The 23,321-nt window shown below is 37.1% G+C and overlaps 1 protein-coding gene across 1 annotated transcript in view; it reads right to left on the bottom strand.

Annotated features, from left to right (window-relative positions):
- Positions 1-23,321, bottom strand: part of Fry (FRY microtubule binding protein) — a 243,883-nt gene that overhangs the window by 137,110 nt on the left and 83,452 nt on the right. The window contains exons 6-13 of the mRNA XM_047553455.1: positions 23,222-23,301; positions 23,027-23,107; positions 17,283-17,451; positions 14,118-14,210; positions 13,928-14,026; positions 10,568-10,669; positions 1,360-1,463; positions 766-874 (exon numbers count right to left, since the gene is read on the bottom strand). Coding sequence (XP_047409411.1) covers positions 766-874; positions 1,360-1,463; positions 10,568-10,669; positions 13,928-14,026; positions 14,118-14,210; positions 17,283-17,451; positions 23,027-23,107; positions 23,222-23,301 — 837 coding nt within the window. The remainder of the gene's footprint in view (positions 1-765; positions 875-1,359; positions 1,464-10,567; positions 10,670-13,927; positions 14,027-14,117; positions 14,211-17,282; positions 17,452-23,026; positions 23,108-23,221; positions 23,302-23,321) is intronic.

The raw sequence follows: 23,321 nt of genomic DNA, 5'->3' as shown, positions 1-23,321 counted from the left end.
CTACTCCTCTGTAAATCATGAGGAGGTCCAAGTTGGGGTAAGACAATGAACTCACTAAGTGTTTTAAAAAGTAAAAGTTGGTTGAGGATATAGTTAAATGGTAGAGTATGAACTAAGCAAGTGTGAGGCCCTCAGTTCTATCCCAAGTATAAACAAAACAAAGAAACAAACAACAACACCAACAACAAAAGGATCAAAATCTTAGATCTAAATAGTAGTAAATGACGTGCTAAAAACTTTGTTTAATATGACTGGACCTAGTTTTAAAGTAAATTAGTATATGTAAAGTGCAAGAACATTTTTTGGCAATGAATAAATTTCCTTGACAAATGTTAATATTCTTTTTTCACAGGTGAAAATTAGAACATTATTAACTAACCACACAAATTATATTAAATTGTCTTTTAAAATTATTTCCTCCCAACATTGGAAACTTTGCTTCTTTACTTTTAGAATCCAGAGCAGAAAAAAGCAGGGACAGAGAAGTCGAGAAGCCTTTGCTAACAGACTTTATAATCTTAGATTAGTCACTTAGATTCTGTCTCTCAGTTTCTTTATTTGCCAGATGTTGAAAACACATCACATACTAGTGTCACAATATGTTTTGAAGTGAAAGATTAGGCTATGTGTGAAAACACTCAAAACCTTCAGGAAAGTCAGAACATGTAAGATTTGAGACTTTGCATCATTTAGTACTTCATAAAAAAGAGCCTGGCTACTTAGAAGCAATTAGAAGATTCTCACTGCCAGAAATTTCTCCATTACCTGGGCAATGAACTGGATAATTTTCACAAAGATGTTCAGAGGCATATCCCTTGGCACCACACCGCGGGACCCTTTGGGGAAAAGTGTTGTGATGATGGTTATAAGTCGGCTGGAAAATAAGGGGGAAAGAGAAAACAAGCAAGATTGGCTGAGCTCCAGTTCTGGAAGGGAAAAGGGCAGATGTTTCATCTTATCTAAGTATCAGAGAGAATTCAGAAAAACAAACCACCTCATCCTTTTCCATTAACATAATTACTCTATGAAATTTATTTTTGGAAAACTAAGGGCAGTTAGAAAATTATGGTTGTTTCCTTTGTTAAAGTGGTGAATGCAATCCTGGAAGTAGGACTCGTAGATCCTGGTAGAGGCTGGAGTTTCAGTAAAGGCTGCCAAACCAAAGATGAAGGAAGGGCTAAAAATGCCCTAGGACTTAGATCTTTCAGAAACTGTCTGCTCTGAACAGCTTCTGGCTGGGTTAGGAGAGGCAGCAATAAAAGAAAACACTCTCTGAAAACATTACTTGGGCTGAGTAATGTGGGTACAATTGTTAAAACGCTATGACATAGTCAACATGAATATAAGCCAGCTCCTTACCTCTGAGTAGCTGTGTTGCTCTCACATTTAATTCGAATCATGTAAACCCAAAGTAATCTGTAGAGAGATTCCAGGGCCACACGAGCCATTTTGGGGTCTTTATTCTACAACAAAAACCAAAGGGTAACATTGCTAATTAAGCAGTGATGTCCAGACTTGGTTCACTGAATGTTTGGGAAAGGTAGGCCCAGTTGGATGGCAGGGTCCCTGAAAGGCACATACTCCATCATCTGGGACTTACGGGTATTTATCACCCAATGCTCATTGCCTAAATAATCCATGAGAAAAAATCCAAATGGCCACGATGGTGGGACAATCATTCTGCCGGAAGTTGCATCATTCTCTTCTTTGCCAAGGCGCATGCTCAAGAGACTGTCTTCTCTCTCCTGTCCAGGGAACCTGACTCTTGTAGCAGCAACAGTAGAAGCAATCTGTTCTTTCCTTTATTATGTCGTTTTTAAGCACTGTTATTGCTTTTATTCCTCTACCTCTTCTGTCCCCATCCCATCTGTTTACCCCCCATATTTATTGACATTAAAGTGTACTAAGCACTTACACTATAATTTGGGATATGCAGAAAAAAGTTTGTGTTTTTATATTTTTAAAAATTTATTATTATTATTTGTGCGTGTGTGTTTCTTTAGATGCTCCTAGACAATAGGGGATGGGTGATCGGTAATAACTAATAAACTCTAGGAGAGTATTAACAACTTGTGGCAACAGGGTACAGAAGGACAACAGGGCAGTCAGGAAAGGTTTTCCAGATGAAAACTCAGAGGAACTTTAAATCCATCCATGTTCTCAATCACTCATTCATCAAATATGTGAGTGGCCACTATACTTGGCACTAGAAATTTTGAAAGGAGTAAAAAAGGGCTTTTGAGGCAAAGGCAATGGCTCATGGAAGCTAAAGGAGTCATATTCAAGAACTTGGGACATTTGTGTGCTAGTTAAGACCAGTACAGGGAGGCCAGATGAAGGGGCAGTGGCTGGTAAGGCAAGGATCACATAAGGGAAACTTCCATGAAGGAATGAAACTTCTCAAGACGATGACAGGGAGTCCCTGAGATCAGAGAGACACGTGAAATTCCACGTCTGCCGAGTGGGGAATGAGGCAGAGCAGGCAGATCCCTTGATGTGGCAGCGGGGGCATCCGCGCAATGACAAATCAGCTGGAGGAGGGGGCTGTCCATCAGCTAAGGGACGTCACCTGCTTTCCTTACTTGTGGGGCTCACTCCAGCCTTTCAACTGGTTCTGCAGGTTCTCTCCACATAATGTCTCGTGAACCTAACATCCTCTCCACCGCCACTCACTTCTCAGTTCAGCCTCTAGCTCTTGCCACCTGGGCTGAGTCGCAGGCACCTCCTGTCTTCCTGAGCTGATTCCTTCCCCACTGTACTTTCCTACCTTATATGGATTATAATCCTCTCATTTAGAAATCACAAATCAGGCATTTCGCACTGCCTATAGGATGGAGTTAACCTTAGTGTGTGTGGCACACCTGCGTATTCCATATCTGGCCCTAATCTACCTTTCCTGCTTCCTGTCCTTTTATTCTCAAACCACAAGCTCCTCAAACTCTCGCTAGGTCTCCTTCCATTTCCATGTCAGGATTGCCCCTCTCCCCACCACATCCTTTTCTTCTAAGTTAACCTTATTCTTTTTCCACAGTCAGCCTGAATGTCTCTCCTCCATGCAGCCTTCTCTGTTCCTTCCTGATATCCCGAAGCCCATCTCATTAAAACGAGGGCTATGGGAAGAAGGGCTGATTAACTCAGTGACAGGGTCTCTGCTGGCATGCACAAAGCCCTGGGTTTGGATCCCTAGCCCCAGAAAAAAGAACATGGAACTAATTGTTATCTCCTGAGTGTCCCTGACCTCATACACCTCCGGGGTAGTCTTTAATTTCTTTTTTAAACGTCAACCTCTGCACATGGTGGGTTTTCTGAGGGGACATTATTATTGAATTATCCTGGTTCTATTAGGATTTCTGCCATTCTTCAGGATATCAATAACTGTTGGCTAAACAGTCTTTCAGTGCCAGGATTAGCCTTTCGCCTTCACGTGTCTTTTCTTTCCTGGTTCATTTCTTTGCCTTGTTACAGTGGTTTTGTCTTCTTAGAGTTGATAATCTGGGGAGTGCTCATAACTGATTCGGAATGGTGTGGGGTACATTTTACCTTTAAACTCTTTCTGAATAAAGTGGGGCATAAATAAGTTATATGAGAAAGACTACAGTGAGTAGTTTTTAGATTTAGGAAAGGTCAATTTCTTATGTCTATGTAGCTTAAAAGTAACTTTTACCTTGATAATTATTCTGAAAGCCGAAATTTCCATATGCATTTAGGTTGGTTTTTAATTTTGTGATTGTTGTTCTATTTGTCTATTCAAGTGCTAATGTGATATTAGTTTATTAGTTATTAAGGTTTTATGCATTTTAATGTCTAGTATGACTTACCTTGTATTGTTCATTGATTTAAAATTTTTAAAATTTTTATTTTTAGGGTTTTTTTCAGATGTTCCTGCATGTTTACCATTCCAAGTAAACTTTATAACTTTATAACTTTATAACTACTTGTCTATCTCTGGAAAAAAATAATCTGGCCTTTTAGATGCATGCATTTATCTGAAAACTTTTTTCCCCTAATATAATAGGTATCATTCATTAAATGTTTCAGTTACTTAAAATAATTCCAAATAAGTAATACTGCATTTAAAATTTTCTGTCATTAAAAAATTTCAGGTATTCTGAATATTCTTCCAATTGCTCCAAAACAGCAAATACCTCTAGTGAACTTAGATAGTAGTTAAAAGCAGACTCTATACATCGTCTGCCTGGGTTTAAACTTATCCTGACTGCAATTTACTAGTTGTGTGACCAGCCTTGGGAAATCTCCTTAAGCTCTCTGGGTCTGATTTTTCCTGTTGTGAGATACAAAAGACAAACCTACCTATCTCATAGGTGTGGTATGAGAGTTAAATAAGTAAATGCATAGAGGGCATACACCTTCTACCTGCCATACTGCTTTGTTATGTACAAGGTACCAGGGATCCCGCAGGAAACAAGGGAAATGCCATCCTGTCTTTAGGGAGCTTCTGTTCCAGCAGACATGTCTTCTCCCTTAAACATTTTCCTTTATTAGTATATGTAGAAGTGTTTGTGAACTGCATAACACAGTATTTGGAATTCTCTCACTCACATTATCTCAATTGTGAATCATGATGTAGAAGGGCACGTATCATCCCGATTTCACTGAAGACCTTAACTGAAATCTCTACTTCAAATGATTCATGTTAGTGTCTTCTGTTAACTCTAATTCTTTCAAACATGTTTCCTGTCCCTCCCTCCCACCTTTTTTGGCGTGGCTCATTTTAACAGGCGTTCTTTCACTCTTAAAACTATTGAGGTTGTCTCTTGCTGCTCCCAGAGACACCAAAGAGCAATAAAGCAATGTCGTTGAGGTTTTTATTTTGTTTGCCTGTGGATTAAGTACTGGTAATTGACTTTTAGCATTTCAGGGTGATGTCACTGACTGCTGCAATTGCCTCCTAAAGTGGTTTCCTTGCCCCTCTTTTGTTCTCTGCACAAATAGCATTAAGATGCAAACATGATTATTTAATTTAAAAAATTTAAAGTCCTTAATTGGCTTCTAATAACCTACTGGACAATGTCCAAATTCCATAATGTAAAGAAATTCCACACTATACAGAAATTGCTCAAATATACTACTGGGACTTAATAGCTTGTCTCTACTTGATGACATTCAGAACTTTTCCTCATTTGTCTTTTTTATTCCCTTAGCCCCTAACATAATAACATCTTAGGTGCTTATTTATTTTCAGAATATAGATATTTTTAGCACATCACTGATTTCTGTGTCAAAGATTTCAACTTCTAGATCAAAGAACCATTTTTCTGTTGGAATCTTTCTCTATTAATTAACAAGTAATTTATATATTAATTATGGTTTCAAGGTTTGTTAATAAAATTGTTCAGGAAAATAGTAGGCTTTAGAGCAGACTATGTCTTCCCTAGACAGCTGTTTCTCACTTCAGTGCCACTAACTTCCTGTGACATGTTGGCCTTTCTAATGACATGCCTACCTTCTTTAAGTTTCACTATTAATGTAGTTAAAGCAATCTGGAATTGGTAACAAGCAAGGTGAGTGGAATTCACCAATGAGTTCTTTGGTGACAGGGTCACTGGTACAGACCAATGTTTTTCAAGGTCCATCAGCTGACCACTGTCACCAAGTCATCTGGCTACTTCTAAATATCCAGATCCCGGGGCAGCACCTAGACAGTCTGAACCAGAGCTTCTGGAAGTGGGTTTTAGAAAGTTACATTTTATAACAGGCTTCCGTAGAGATCCTTGTGCTTGTTATGGTAAATACCTTACATAGGTAAACAATTTTAGACATCTTAATGATCTTGCTATACTCATATTCTTCTACTTTTAAATCCCATTTCAATTAAAGCTATTCGAACAAATCTATTTCTTTGTTATATTAATTTGTATATCATAGTCATTTCCTTCATTTGGACATTTCTTTAGGACACTTCAAACAATTTACTTGGATCATAATTCACTCCCTTTTATCCTACACGTTATCCAAAAAACAACTGCTGAAGTTTAGGGTAACTTATGGAGATTACTTTTTTCACTCAATGGTTGTAAAAGAATAAGTTGTTTTATTCAATAATGAGATTTTCTCAAAATTATAGAAATGAGATTAACATTAAGCAGAATACCTACGTCCTGAAAACTAACATTTAAACTAGCTAATACTATACCATTTACATTTGGTATTTACAAAGAGAATAGCCTTTATCTTAAAGCAAATGATGCCTTACATTTTAATGCATTCAGATAACAGTTGTGGAATCTTTAATGTTACTCAATGTTTTCATTTATAAAGATGTAATTAATAACCTTATTACATGAAAAGTTCTTCAAAACTATTTTTAAACACCACTGTAATTGCTATACACAAATATACATTAAGTGTAGAAGACAAGTTTCATCAACTATCCATTTTATGGCGACCACATTTGTTTTGGGTTTTTTACTGGAAATCAAAACGCCTTGCTGAATTTCCCTTTCCTGCCCTAACTAAATTTCTCATTCTCTGTCATAACATCTTTTCTGATTTTCTTTGGAGCAGTTATCACTGAGGTTTTTGTCTTCATGTATTTATTTACTTGTTTATTGTTTGTTTCCTCTGCTAAATTACAAGGTCTATTCCCAGCACTTAGAACAGCACCTGCTAGACTACTTGAAAAGAATTGCTAACCGACTGATGGACTGAATAAATCAATGAATTCAAGTCCTAGAACAGGTGGCAACTGAGACAAAAGCAGAATGATTTCTTATTTTATACTTCGGTTTCTCTATGAAACTAGGACGACCGAGGTCTACCTTTAGATAAGTGTTGCTATCTGAGCAAAATTTTTAGAAAAAAACAGAAATAGCTCCATGAAAGGCATGTGGCATTGCCATGACACACATGACAGTGTAAAAACTTCCCACCACTCCTGGCTTTTCAAAGATCTTCGATTAATGAGAGAGCACACAATAAAGTGCATTTCTTAACTGTTGAGGCTTCTTTGATTTTGTTTCCTTATGATCTGGGCCTGATATATTATATTTATTTTTGCAAAAGAAAAAAATTAAAAATTCCCATAACAACATCTACTTTGAAGGACAAGGAACTAGCACATAGTTGTGAATGCAAATAAATACTGTTTTAAAAGTATTATTAAATCAACTTCTTCAAACATATTTCCTTTTTCAGAGTTAGGTATCTGGGAAATGTGAAGGGAATATGTCATTTTAAAAATAGCTCAATATGTTTAAATTCTGACATAAAACACATAAAACAGGACTGGTCACCATGGACCAAGAGTTCCTGAAAGATGTGAATGTCTTGGTGAGAAGGTACCATGAATTTTTACAGCATTTTTCACAATTGTATGTTACTATTACATGATTAAGTTAAATGTTAAGGAGTTCAAGTCTGTGTTCTCAAAGTAGTCTAAAGACAGACTGACAGTGAGGATAAACCAGAGCAATGACCCTAAACTAGACCTGAACCCGAGAGCTTGTTTACTGGAAAGCTTGAGGCTGCTGAGGTCACGCTGTCACCTTGATGACTTGCCTCAGCAGAACACATCCAAGATGGCTGACAAGTTCAACATGGGGGATGTGTACACTAGGTTCATCATTCTGATGCATATGGTGGAGATGGGAAGGGAAGTAAGGGAAGACAGCCAGAAGATGTAATAAGGGGAAGTGATGGGTGTCCCTTATGAAATGGTATGGTTGTTTCTAAATGGTATAAAACACTGAAACCATTCAAGGCCAAGAACACTTCTGAAGCCTTGTTAGATTTTCTTCAGGTATTTCTTCCCTGTTGAGGATGGATGAGGAGGTGTGGAAAGTCTTCTCTGCAGTAATGACATTCACACATGGTCCCATTCAAATCCTGACTGGGTTGAGTTCTAAATATATAATAAAATTTTATTCTGCTTGTAACCCATCAATGATCTTTACAGCTTTGAGGTAGTGCCATCAATGATCTTTTCAGCTTTGAGGTAGTGAATTCCAACAGCTTACTACTCATTAAGTAAAATATTCTTGCCTTTACTTTGCCTAATGAATATGGCTTTCACACTCCCTGAGGTACAAGACTTGACCAAATCATACAGGTATCCTGCTCCCAACTTTACATCCCTGTCTGTATCTTGCAGTTTGAAACTTTATTTCATATTCCTTAATGAAATGTTAAACATTTCAAGGACAGGGACTCTTGCTCTACATTTAGATTTATACAGTTGTCTTACTCCATCCTTCTCAGTTCCAGTACTTTCCCTAGCACCTCACAAACAGAGGACATTACACAATCCTTGTGAATGAAATTGAATTCTTGAATGTGGTTCCGTCTCTTTATAGCACTGATTTTACGTACTCTTTCTGACATTATTGCTTCTGTTTTTCAGAAATTCTAATGTGTGAAATGTTTATGTAGGCAAATACAGGCAGAATCCAGACCCACTTATCTCTGGGGCAGTTTATAACCCCTCTGACTAAGTCTCTGATGAGCTTAGACTAGAGCTCTAAATAGTATTATAATTTTGACATAAATTAGAAAGTAAGATGCTCTGCTATGTTTCAAAAACAATGTTGGACAAAAAAAATGTTGGCCTTGTTAATTACAGCAGTAAATTATTGTACAAAATACTGTTAATTTTAACTAAAACTTCAATTGCATAATACATACTATACACAGAAAGCCACACTATGAGCATTCTCAATCACTTCTCTTTGTTTTGAACAAAATGACCATTTTCTATCTATATAAAATATTTTAAAAATTAAATGAAATTAATAACTGCATACTTAAAAATGGACCAAATAATAAAATTGGCATTGGGCTGCACTTTAGAATCATATGGCAGATAGATAAGTCCTCAAACGTAATACCTCAAAGCGGCCATTATATAACAGTTGATAACCCCGAAAAGCACTTCAGTCTTCCGAGTACTTTAAAAGCTTCATTCTTCCTCCACTGCTATTATATTTCACTGTCATTCTGAAGAAAATGAATGATTCTAATCTTGGATTTCACAATCAGCTTTCAGAGCCAGGACATAGTTGGTGCTTAAACAACTCTAATGCAGATTATTGTGTAATTATGGTGAATGCCAAAATAATATAATTAATCTTAACCATTTTGCCAAATTAAGGTGTCTTAGGAAAAACACAAAATGAGAACATGTATAAGCACATGTAAGATTTTACAACTCAATATTTTTTAAAACTGGAAAGCAGCAGATGTCAAACCTGTAAAAGAAACTGAACCACAGCTTTGAAAACAAGCTGCAACGAGTGTGAAGAATACCTCTTATTTGCACTTAATATAAGGGAGGGTTTCCATTTAGTTGCTTTCTATCAATAGGTCACTAAAACACACAACATGTTTACCATTTCAAAGCTATAAAGCCAATTTCAAACCTACTCATTTCACCTGTTTTATCTGTAGGTTTCTTGGTCTCAGGGATCATGACTTTATTCCTCCTGTCACCTAGCACTTGTGCTGCCTGCCCAGAGAGCAGTGAACAGTGATGACTAATTACTATCACATGGCATGAAGAGAATACCCTCAGTGATCACACAACAGCGACAACTACTGTTTACAAAATGGAATAACTCGGGGCCTGGCACAGCCTAAGGACTACTGTCCTATATATAACGGAGTGGCTGAGCAGGGTAAGCCTGCCCTCCGCACCTAGTAAAAGAGAACATTTACTTCCTGGATATGTGTGCTTGTGTGTGTGTGTGTGTGTGTGTGTGTGTGTGTGTGTGTGTGTGTATACACACATACACATATACAGTGATTTGAATGTGATAGATATTAGTAATTAAGATTGGAATGGAGTTAAAAAACCTTGTGATTGCCTCACTCATGACACCAACTGAACCATGAGTACTTTCGGTGAATTACAGCTGATGAAAGTGATGGAACTTGTTCCTCAGTGAACTCTGACACTGTAGAAAGACACAAATGTGTCCAGCATATGTTAACCGCATAGCTAGCTAATGACACTAGGTCAATCCTTCCACAGAAGGGAGTTTTATTTCCAAAATATTTACCCAGGCTGAAGTGGACAGAGGAAGGATGCATGAAGTATATAGGTGAGCACTTGAAATCGATTCCCATGCTTCTGTTGACTAAAAGTGGCCATTTTTAATCTTTAAAATTTTATTTATTTATTTATTTATTTACTCATTTATTTATTTTTAGTACTGGGGATTGGACTCAGGGGCACTCAGCCACTGAGACACATCCCCAGTCCTATTTTGTATTTTATTTAGAGACAGAGTCTCACTGAGTTGCTTAGCACCTTGCCATTGCTGAAGCTGGCTTTGAACTTGGCATCTTCCTGTCTCAGTCTCCTGAGCCGTTGGGATTACAGGCATGTGCCACTGTGCCTGGCATATTTTTATATCATTTAGATTAAGAGTGACAAAGATGCATGTAAAGCAGCATTTAATTCTATCTTTAAAGTGATCCTCATTGGAACAGATTTATTTTCCCCAAACCTGAAGTGATTTCTCTTATCCTTAGTTAGAAGCACAGATGCCTGCCTGAGAACTGCATAATAAATTTTTATAAAAGACTTTTTGTCCAGATGACAAATACTAACCTTAAGGTTGGACAAACAGTTGTTGAGAAAAACGTGCCACCTATTCAGGAACAGCTGCTTCTGACTGACGCAGAGCAGACAGGTCACCAGTGGGTACAAAGCCTAAGAAGAAAGGAGATGTGGTTACAGAATGATTGATATTTCAATGAACCAGGTAACACACGATTTCTCTGCCAATTACTTCACCATCTTCCTCTGCCATATGGGTTTGAATAAATAGGATGCTAAGTAACACAAAGCCCAATGGGTGTCCAGCAGAGGTGGGCATTTTGCAGATATTTTCTGATAACACAGGGGATGGAATCATCTAGAACAACAGATAGTGTATAGTGATATGCTTCATGGATAAGAACAGAGAAATCTGATTCATTGACTTTGTAGTCTTCACTTAATTTTTAAAAAAAATTTTTTCATTTGTTCTAATTAGTTTTATATGATAGTAGAATGCATGTAAACATTTTGATAAATCATACGCAAATGGACTGTAATTTCTCATTAGCCTGATTGTACATACTGTAGGATCACACCGGTCATATAGTCATATATGCACATGAGATAATAATGTCTGTTTCATTCTACTATCCTTCCTACCCTCATACCCTTTCCTTTCCCTTCACTCTCCTCTACCTAATCTAAGTAACTCTATTCTTCCCTAGCCACTCCCCTTATTGTGAATTAACATCTGCATATGAGAGAAGACATTCAGTCTTTGGTTTTTGGGGTTTGACTTATTTTGCTTAGCATGATATTCTCCAACTCCATCCATTTACCAGCAAATGCCATAATTTCATTTTTCTTTAAACCTGAGTAATATTCCACTGTGTGTGTGTGTGTGTGTGTGTGTGTGTGTGTGTGTGTATCACATTTTCTTTATCCATTCATCTGCTGAAGGGCACCTAGGTTGGTTCCATAGTTTAGCTATTGTGAGTTGAGTTATATAAACATTGATGTGGTATGTTGATTTTAAGTCCTTTGGGTATACACAGAGTAGCGGGATAACCAGGTCAAATGGTGGTTCCATTCCAAGTTTTCTGAGGAATTTCCATACTGCTTTCCATAATGGTTGCACCAGTTTATAGTCCCACTAGCAATGTATGAGGGTCTTCGTGTCTGTTTTGGTGCCAATATCACACTCTTTCTATTACTATAGCTCTGAAGTATAGTTTGAGGTCTGGTATTGTGATGTTCCTGCTTTACTCTTCTTGATAAGGATTGCTTTGGCTATTCTGGGTCTTTTATTTTTCCAAATGAATTTCCTGATTGCTTTTCCTAGTTCTATGAAGGATGTCATTAGGATTTTAATAGGAATTGCATTAAATTTGTATAATGTTTATGATAGTATGGTCATTTTGACAATATTAATTCTGCCTATCCAGGAGCATGGGAGGTCTTTCCATCTTCTAAGGTCTTCTTTAATTTCATTCTTTAGTGTTCTGTAGTTTTCAATATAGAGGTCTTTCACTTCTTTTGTTAGATTAATTCCCAAGTATTTTATTTATTTATTTTTTTGAGGTTACTGTGAATAAGGTAGTTTTCTTTATCTCTCTTTCAGTGTATTCATTGTAGTCTTCACTTATGAATCTTGAAAACAAATACCCAGCAAATGTGCTGCCTGCTCAGTGAGCACTGAACAGTGACAAACTGATTACTATCATGTGGCTTAAATAGAATACCCTCAAGTAATCACGCCAGAGTGAAAACTACTGTTTATAAAATGGAGAGTAACTTAGGGCCTGGCACAGCCTAAGGACTACTATTTTATATAATGAAGTAGCTCTGAGCAGGGCAAGCCTGCCCCCCATACCTAGTAAAGACAACATTTACTTTCTGTCACAATATATATAAACCATTGTTTTGGATTTTCTCATAGATACTAACCGAGATACTAACAACTCACCATCTTAGATCACTGTCAATCTTCAGGGGAAAAAAAAAAGAGCAGGAAGGCTTGTTAATTTTGAAAACGTTATTGGCTTTTTCACTCATAAACATCTACTTGTTTGTCCCTGTCTTAGAGGTAGGTATATATATTTTCTTTTGCATGCAATCCTACTGTAATTAAGGAAGATTCCTAAAAGAAATGTTATTACATTGGTAAACTCTACTAAGACAAATTTAACCACAAGAGGAATTTGCTTATGACCAAATAAACAGAGGTGCTACTGTGCCTTTCCTGCTGAACTGGGCCAGTTTCCCACAGCAACTGAAGACATAAAAGCTAATGGGCAGCCACCCAAGAAACACATGCAGAACTCACCACCATTTTGCTAAACCAGATTGTAGATGCCTTCATGATTCCCAAAGAATGTAGGCTAGCGAAGGCTTAAACAAAAGCATAACTGGCTTATCTATTAACTTGAACTAGCAAGAAACAATTGCCAGAGATGAGGTTCAGGGCTTGGCAATTCATTAACTTAGTTTTTTTCTTCTTTAAATTAGCTTAGCTTGAAAGAACTTTGAAGTACTGCTTTCAGAAGTAGTAATGCAACTCTGATGCCAATCACTGGTCTTCAAAAAAAAAAAGCATCGATTAGTCACAATGACATTGGAAGGTGGACAAATGAGCCAACTTGTTACTATCACCAGTGAAGCGACTGAGTACATGCTCAACAATGTTCATACCTGTAAACCAGCCTAAACCATACTAGTAACCAGCCATCTACACATCCTATTTCCTCCAGACTGTCACAATTCCACTGGCAAACCACGTGCCAATTTGTAAAACAGAGCTTTATTTACCATGGAGGGTAAAAGGTGGTGGACACTTAGAAGACGCTCTGCTTCTTTTCAGTACCAAAGCCTCCCCAAGAATTGCTTTCCCTGCCTTCAGAGAGTCTCGCCTGTGGGCCACTGATTCCCATCTCCCTTTCTTGCCTACTTCAATTCTGATTCCGAATGGGAGGATAGGAAATGCCGAGGCTATAAGCTCCTGGGGATTGAGAAGAGAATCTATTATAAACTTTAGCTTTCAGACTGGGGGAGGGGCTGGGGAGATAGCTCAGCTGGTAGAGTGCTTGCCTCACAAGCACAAGGCCCTAAGATTGATCCCCAGTACAACAAAAAACAGAGTGGGGGAAAAAATCCTCAGAAAATTAAACAAAAATTGAATTAAGCCGATCTTAAAGAGCAGAATCTGTAGAACCAAAATTTGGTCATTTGAGGTGACACGGTCAAATCCCCTTATAGTACTGTGATTCACAGTTGATACTCAATGTAAACTCCAAAGTTTGAAATCCTAAGTCTTTTTGAGGGGGTCAGTTGTAGGTAATTCTTCCACCTGTGAAATCAAATAGATTTCTGTCTGGGAATTTTAATCTCTTCAGTTTTGTTTGTATTTTGGATTTTATCACAGATACTAACCAATGAATGCTTCTTTCTAGAAGAAAGTTCCAGGGTGGTATCATATAGGCTTTCCACGAAGTTTCTAAGGCAGGGAACATTTACTTCATTTTTAACTGCCTGAAATAGAAATGCATGTGAATATTCTATTAATGAAACTCTTAGGTCTGTAATCCAGTTTGAAGTTCTTAGAAACAAAAGGGTAACTCACAGCAGCAACTGGGACAAGGATTTCCACAAAGAGTCCAGCCAAGGCATGTTTGATATCTTTGTCTTTGACCTCAAGGAAATAATGGGCACATTCCTAGGAAGAAGAAAAAAGAATATAGGGAGTGAGAGTTGATTGAAAAGTACATGTAAAATGTATTTAAACAAACTTAAGTAAATAGCTCTTAATCATACATACCAACACAGCCTATTCTGTAACCTGTTTTAAATTACTGAATCAGACATTCATATTGAGGTCTAAAGGTTTACGAGGGCCTCAGTGACATTTTATAAGGAAGGCTTTCTTTCTTTTCTCCTACCTCTAGTTCAGGTCACTATTCTGAAACAACGAAGTATCTACAACTGGCAAGCACACATGTCAATGAGGGATTGCTGGCTGGTTCATTTGGTCATTCATTTCCAATAATTTTCTGTTGATTACTTACCTGTGTGTGGGCCTAAGTCCTTGGCTAGGTGGTAAACACAGATCCCCAGGGAGGGAAAACATGGGAAGACAGGCTGAAGCAGTAAACTTATTTTGGGCCTGGTGCCGAACAGCCTCGGGTACAGAGCTGTTTACTTGCTCTGACATTTTAGGTGTGTTTATTATTCAGATTGTTTCATAAGCAAGTCTGGAAGGCTTCCCTTCCCCACCTCATTCAAGGTTTTGGTATAGTTCCTGAGGCAAGGATGTCTTTGCAGGTTGCCCGGGGACTCATCCTACAGGAAAGGTGTCCTTCCCCAAGTTCTGCCTTCTGCTAGAGCTTCCTGTGGTCTCTGCCAGGCACTGTTTCCATTCAAGAATCCAAGGCTACACATATTTGATGACAAACTATTTCCACATTATCTTTCATCCTTTATTTAGAATCACAATTGGGAAGATCAGCAAGGACACTTCCTAAGGTCCTCAGTCTATCAATATCCTATTAAAACCTCAGTTCTGGGTGGGCAATACCAATCGAGAAGTCAGTCTGTTTTTCCCAGGCAGAATGGAGTTTATGGTTCCCAGGCTCATGGTTCTTTTGCTACCTTATTTTGCATGTGTATGTAAATACTCTATCAGGTCGTCACCCAAGTACATACATATATGACTTATTAATATGAGAGTGGGATGAAAATGACAGAATAGAGAACAGTCACCAAGTGTTTACATGTACTAAGAATCCTCAAAACCATTTTCTAAGATTAGTGTCATTACCACCACCTTGTAAGTAAATGAACTGAGACAGAAGGGATAATTTGACCATGGTCACAGAGCTGATAAGCTCTGGTACTTCAATCCAAACCCAAGAAGACTGACAAACAATGCCCATCTACTCCCTCTCCACCCCTGTACATACCAGCTTTATGGAGAGATGATTCATATACTATGCAATTTACTCATTTGAATTATTCAGTTCACTGGATTTTAGTATATCAACAGTTGTGCATCCATCACCACAAACAAATTCAGAACTTTTTAATGACCCCCAAAGAAACACTATACCCTTTGGCAGTCACCCTCTACCTCTCCATCCACCCTGATCCTCAGTCCTAGGCAACCATTAAAGTATTTTCTATCTCTATGGATTTGCCTATTCTGGACATTTCAGGTAAAGGAATTCATATTCTATGTGACCTTTTGTGTCTGGCTTCATTTACTAAGCATACTTTTAAGGTTCATTTATGTTGAAGCATGTATCAATACTTTGCTGCATAGATATACCACATTTTGTACTTTCCATTGTATGGACATGCCATATTTTGTTTATCCATGTATCAATTTAGAGACATTTGGGTTATTTTCACTTTGGTCTACAATGGATAATGCTGCTATGAACATCTATGTTCAAGTTTTTGTGTGAACATACATTTTCATTTCTCTTGGGTGTATACTATATGCCTATGAGTGGAATTGCTGGATCATCTGGTAATTCTAGGCTTGTCCTCCTAAGGAGCTTCCAGGCTGTTCTGCATTCATACTAGCAGTGCATGAGGGTTCCAGTGTCTCCTGACCTCCACTATGCTTGTTATGTGCCTTTTTAATAGCTGTCTTTTTGACTATAGAATGGTATATTCATAACCTCTACATCGAAACCCTCAAGTAAGATCATTACAAAATCTAACTTACAGAAGTATTACAAAAGTGCCATCGGGTACCAAAGTTTTGTAAAGTGTATTTTGTTTTGTTTTGTTTTGGTATCAGGGAGTCAATCCAGAGTGTTTAACCACTGAGCCATATCCCCAGCCCCCTTTAAAAATACATTTTATTCACAGACAGAATCTCACTAAGTTGTTGAGGCTGGCTTTGAACTCTAAATCCTCCTGCCTCAGCCTTCCAATCAGTTGGGATTACAGGCGTGTTCTACCGTACCTAATTGTAAACTCTTAATAGAGCTATGAGTTCTTATTATTAACTTTTTTTTTTTTTTTTTTTTTTTTTGCTATGCACCAAAATGAATGCAGGTGATAGACATCAAACCTATGTGATTTGGTTGATTTTTTTTTTTAAATAAAGATTCTTGTAAATGTTGATGTAGCCAGTCCAATGCTATCAATTCTAAAAAAGTAAAAACATCAGCTCATCATTCGTAGAACAATGTTATCAAAATGGGTAAAAGAGAGAAAAGTCAACAAGTAAGAAATTCTATTGCACACTTCACTCCAAAGATAATAGGAAATTTTAAAAATGAAATTATGTTTCTGCAACTCTGTTATTTGGTTACAAGGCACTTAATGAATTATTGATAAGGTAGGATTTTCTAAGTCAAGATGCTCCTTGGCTTATGATGATGGTATGTCCTGATAAATTTAAAATACCAAAATATCATCAAGAGGAAATGGCATTGAATACCTCTAACTTACTGAATGTCCTAGCCTAGCCACAGAGCATGCTGTGGTACTAGTTGGTTCCCATGATGACAATGGGGCTGACTAGGAGCTCTGCCCAGCATCTAGAGAGAAGGTCAGACCATATAATGCTAGCCTGGGAAAAGATCTAATTCAAAATTTGAAATGCAATTTCTGCTGAATGTGTATAGCTATCACACCATTAAAGCTGAAATATTATTAGTTGAACCATTGTAAGTTGGATCCTGCTTATAGAGGATTTTCACATCCAGGTGTGTCATTCTGATAAAGGGAATTACTTGAATTGATGGCCCCTTAGCTCTCTTGCCCAGGACTTTACCTGCATAAATTGAAGAGAGGCCTCAAAGTCTTCCACTGGATACATCTTAATTCGAAAGAATTTCATTCCCATTATCAAGCTGATAATGCTTTGTACCACATATGGGTTTTGCTCTTTGTGCCGTAATTCTTTTAGCTCTGCCATAAATTTCTTCTTGACAGCAGGGAATCTAAGAAAAGAACATAAGTGGTTTATCAAGTGACAGCAAAGCCATGCATTATGGGCTTCCAGTACCTAGGAGTTTCATGCACAGTCATCAGGTCCTTTGAAACAGGTAAAATACAATGACTGTCATTTCATAAGGATTTGAAGTTCGGGATTTGGCAGAGACCAATTTTCTCCTTTCCTCTCTTATTCGACAAGATGCTTCACATCTCCTTCAGACTAGGGAACAGACCCAGCATTATTTAGACTCACAAGATGGTTTAGCTCTTAGATTGAACAGACAAAAAGCTCCGTTTCCTCAGGCACAGCAATTTCCAACATACTTAGAGACCTCAAGGGCCTAAAGTGTCAAACTTTGAGTATATGAGCAATAACATACCAGGGACAGCTATTTTTGACAGTGACAGCAAATGATTTTTGGACTTACAAATAATGCCAAAAATATTCTGACATCCATTTCCAAGACTTTCTGCTGTTTTTCTTTTAAAGTTTTAGATTAATGATTATGGGAAAATAATTTTAAAGGAGAAATCTAGTAATGGGAAAATTCAAATTATATTTAAAAGATATGGGCTGTCTATTATATGCATGGAATTTTATAATTTAATATGGTTAATATAAAACAAACAATAGATATGGTCCCTATTCAAGAAACTTAAAATTATCCATATTATTTGAAAGCAAAACAATATTAATTGCAAGAACAATAATCATGTCATATAGGTTTAAAAGAAGAATGGCTTCTTAAAAGCCTACACGAGATTTTTTTTTTAAAACTTCTGGGATATGGCTGCTTTGATTATTAATTAAAAAACAGAAAAGAAAAACAGAGGGAAACATCCTAAGACTCATTGTTCGTTGCTTCCTGAGCAACTGGCCTGAAGTTCCATGTAAATGAAAAGGGTCAATTAGGAGCCAGGCATAATTAGAAGAGGCAATTGTGATCAGAAAAGCTGAAGGCAAACTAATAGAATCACAGAAGTTGGAAACAATTCTTCCTCAAAGGGAAGTTTTAGGACGCATAATAAAGGCAGCCAGAGCACATAGAAAGTGTCACAAATACTTTATGAATGAGATATTCTCTAATGGGTCATTAATGTAGTTAAGGATATTTCAGAGTTTATTCTTAATCTCTGGTGGCATTTTGTGGCTTTCCACAAAACATTCACTTTTAAGACAGCATTCCGAACGGGCCCATTCTGACATATCTTAAATACTATTGAAATAAGATAGAAAATATTAGTTGTGTTTACTTTACAAGTAAAATATCATGGAGACTAGTTTGAAAATTATTAATTTTTAGGAGAAAGAAATCAGCAAAAATTAAAATGCAAATTTTATTTATAAAACTTACAAAATAGATTTGATATCAGAAAATATTTATCTGAAGAGGTTGTAAAATGACACTGTTGAATATTTTGGAATATAAATCCAAAATTCCAATGTCATCATCCTTTTCCAAGTCTTATAGATAAAATTGATGGAGATGATGAGGATAGTAGTGCGCAGATGTACACAGTTACTATGCCAGCAGGGGCCAATTATAAATAGTGACTTATCTAATTCTCAACAACACTGTGTACAGGTTTAATATTATATCTTTTTTTTTAAAGACAAGGAAATTAGGAAGAGATTTCATAACCTGATAAAATTTCATAGTTGAGAGCTAGCATTTGAAGCCCATATCTGGTTCTAGAATCCAGGCTATGCATTATGTCTAAACCAGTGATTCTCAAAAGTGTGTTCTCCAGATTGGCAGCATCTGGGAGCTTACTGGAAATGCACGTTCTCTGGCCCCTTCCCAGACCTACCTTTATGGACCAAAGTGTCCCCCACTCTAAATTATACGCTGAAGTATTAACTCCCTGTATCTCAGAATGTGCCTGTTTGGAGTCAGGTTCTTTAAAGAGGTAATTAAAGTTAAATGAGGTTTTTAGGGTAGGCCCCAATCCAATATGACTGGAGTACTTATAAGGACAGAAGATGAAAAGATATGCACACAAAGGGAAAGGACCTCATGAGGACATAGGGAGAAGGTGGTCACTTGCAGGCATAAGGAGAAGAAGCCTTAGAAGAAACCATTTCAGCAGCACCTTAATCTTGGACTTCTAGCCTCCAGAATAGTGTGGAAATAAATGTCTGTTGTTGAAGCACCTGAACTGTGGTCTTTGGTTACAGTGTCCCCAGTAACCAGTACGTATGAATAACTGCCTAGCCAATGAGGAGTGTGCAGCTTCAAAGGGAGGAAGGTGACTTGAGAAGGCAATGAACACTTTCTTCAAGCACTGAATCATTATATGGATGAAAACATAAGGGAAAACTTCATGGCAAAAATACACATTTGAAAATGGAATGAACTCTAATGTATTATATAATTTACTTGTTTGTGGAATTTGTTTATTGTCTGACTCCTCTGATGAGACGTAAGCACCACAAGATCAGGCACGTGGTAGGTGCTCAGTAAATGTTCTGAGTGGGTTAATTTCCTTTGGGGATAGTGAGTTTCCTGTCATGGAGGCATGTAAGCAGAAGCTGTGCACATTCCCTAAGAGGAAGTCACTAAGAAGGCTCTTGCTGATGGCGTACGGCTAGGCTACTTGAAGGCCCTTTTCAAAGCTGGAATTTTGTGAATCTGATTTTACTTCTACTGATGGATGAAATACAGGTAATTCTCATAGAAAAAATACACATTTAACATTTATTCTTATGCTTTTTATACATGACTAAGCAGAGGCTGTAGGAAAGGCCAGGTTACTTGTATAACTCAGTCTATCAATCTTTCCAGAGGATGGCTGCTAAACTTTATTTCTCATTTAAAAATAATTAGGACTATCTTTTACTTTTGAAAGTTCCAAATGACATGAACCTGTTATTTAGCATAAAAACAATCAAAAAATCCACTTCCACTTGAAATCTATTTTCCCTTACAATGATTATAGGGAAAACCCAATTTTCAGTGACCTTTTCTTTAGTACTTTGACAAATACAGCAACTAAACACTCAGCCTTTGGCAATACTATATATTTCACATTAAAATATACTGTACATATGTACAGAGTACATTTTTAACCAAAGCACACAGAAAATCTAATTTTAACTTAATTTACTTAGAAAAAGACAATACTATGTATGAATATATTTTTTAAAATTTTATTTTCAATATATATGTATATTTTATTATACACAAATGGAGTACAACTTTTCATTTCTCTGGTTGTACATGATGTAGAGTCACACCAATTGTGCAATTATACATGTACATAGAGTAATGATGTATGTCTCATTCCACCATCTTTCCTTCCCCCTGCCCCCCACCTTTAATAGCAAAATATTCCTTACTGACGGAAATTAAGCAACATTATTACCAGGAAGATTAAAACAGTGATTCTGCCAAAACCCAAAGACCAAGTGAGCCTTAAAAACTGAAGTTAACATGAGGAAAATATTTCATATGCATCACCATTGCGAACTAGATACACAATCTAAAATTCAAATTACTATAATACTTAACTTGATAAAAGGAAAAAATGTTAATTGTACTGTACCAGATAAGCATACCCCCCCCTTTTTTTTCTCCTTGAGAACAATGGAAGCAGGACTTTTAAAGAAGTGGTCCTGGTGTACTATGAGAAAGAAGAAAAGACGTGATTCTGACACTAATGTCAGATCGTACTATCTATCAATAAAGGTTAGCCACACATTGCCTGGTTAAGAACACACCATGGGCTATTTGAGTCTGATTACTCTAGGAGCAGACTGGCCAAGGTACTTTAAAAGAATCTAATTTTAGTTTAATTGACTTTGAAAAAGCCAATATTATGTGTGAATATCACTTAATAGCAAAAAAATTTTCCCTGAAAGACAAGAATTAAAGAGTTCCCCAATGACTGGAAAGTACTGGAGCATAGTCCAAATTGAGACATTTTTAACACTCAACTATTGCAGAATTGGGACAAATATCAACGTCAAGAAAATAAAAAAAGCCACTGTTGGCAAGAAAACACTGGTTCAGTGGATCCTAGATCTAACCTAATATGGAAACTCCTGCAACCTCAAATGCTGCTTAGTTATGACATTATTTCTCAATTCATTCAAAATCTATGGAACTAAGGGAGGTTATTTGACAGTATCTGACATTGTTATGCATAATTCATAAACTAAGAAAACCACAAACACAAAAAACTTTTGGAATATTAAACTTTCCAAAGGAGAGCACAAGAGAAGTAAGCCAAGACAATTATGAAGAAATATGTTGAGATTTTTAGAGTTTGACAAGTCAGCAAGTATACATATTAATATCTCCTTTTTCAAATCAGTTTTAGGAATGAGGGAGATACACATGAATTAACTGTCAGATACTTGCAGCTTATCCAGTTAAATGCCTGTGCCTTTATTTGCCACTTACAATGGAAATTTCTCCAAAATGCACTATACTCTCTATCCGTTAATGATTCATGAACCACAATTATAATAATAGGCTATGATAAAAGTACAACACAGACTCATGCAAAATGAGCCAGATAATGGAATTGGAAACAGAATTCTTCTGAATGCTCCTGGTGAGTTTCTTTTCCCCGTTGCTGTCAGCCTTTGACCTGTATTTCCCTCTATGAGTTCCTTCTCCACCTTCTAACACTGAAGAATTATGTATTAGGAAAAAACAGGTAGTTAGGATGAGGAGATAGATTGGATTAGACTGAATAAATCAGGCCAAGGAGTTTTTTGGGTCTATTTCCCAAGTTCCTTTCTACATTTTGGCTAGGTAACGTTGCTGTATAAATATTTCAAAATTTTAGAAAAGTTGTGTATTTACATGCTACTAAGTTAGGAAATTCTATCTCTTAAAGATAAAAATCTCTTTGGAGGATTGCATTTCACAAAGATTGGGGCATCACTGTTGCTATAAACTGGCCTGTTGGCTTAAATTCTCATTATATCTCTGGCTCATTTTGCCCAAAGTAGGCATTTGGGATCTTGCTGGATTTGCCTTAGGGTCGGATAAAATGAAGATGGGTAAGTATGGTGTGACATCACTTTTGGAAGAAGTATGTTATTGCTAATAGTTTAATACTACTTTGTTCTAGCCTGTTAAATGGCGTTATGGGGCCAGATAAATTTAGCAATGAGAACTCCCCCACCCCCACTTGTTTCCATGGCAGACTCTGGGACACATTTAGCTCAGCTGAATTAAGTAAGGTCTAGAGTAAAGGGGACATTCTAGAATGGAATTTTCCCATTCATGAATGATAGATTGCTACCACCCACTCATGGACTATAGAAAACAAAACCTGAAAAACTGATAAACATCTTTGGACTATCTGGACAGAGAGAAAAGTAATCTGGTTAATCAATTTCTTTCTTTGAAGCATTAGTCTGAAACCCATGGGCTCAGTAGGATCTGGTCCAATTGCCCAGGTGAAAAAGTTAACCAGGTACCTGCCTTGGAGGAATCTCTAGTTAGTTTCAGGGGTGGGTATGCATGGTAAAAAGAACGCAAGTTCCTTGGGAGCTTACAGTCACCCCTCCTTGAGTCAGAGACACTCACATCTCCATGGTCAAGGGCTCTGAGGCTCACTTACTTAGCTTGTGCTAACACTCCAATGACTTCTGCATACAGGTCGGCCACGATGTGCATATTGCCAGTGTTAGGACCAAGGTACCTACATAAGGCAAAATTAGACAAGTAAGGGACCTCTGTTCCTTTGAAAAACCAAACAAGTGATTTCAGTTTTAAGCACTCAGCTTCGACATTCTAAGGCAAGAAATCACCTTACCCTTCTTTGTATTTAAAGTGCTTGAAAGCCAAGTTAATAACATCATGAATTAAACCATCTATTACAGGATGAAGCGGAATCTGAAAAACAAACATGACTT

Source organism: Sciurus carolinensis, chromosome 5 (assembly GCF_902686445.1).
Source record: "Sciurus carolinensis chromosome 5, mSciCar1.2, whole genome shotgun sequence".
Taxonomy (NCBI): domain Eukaryota; kingdom Metazoa; phylum Chordata; class Mammalia; order Rodentia; family Sciuridae; genus Sciurus; species Sciurus carolinensis.
This window is presented reverse-complemented; position numbering and strand designations above follow the sequence as displayed.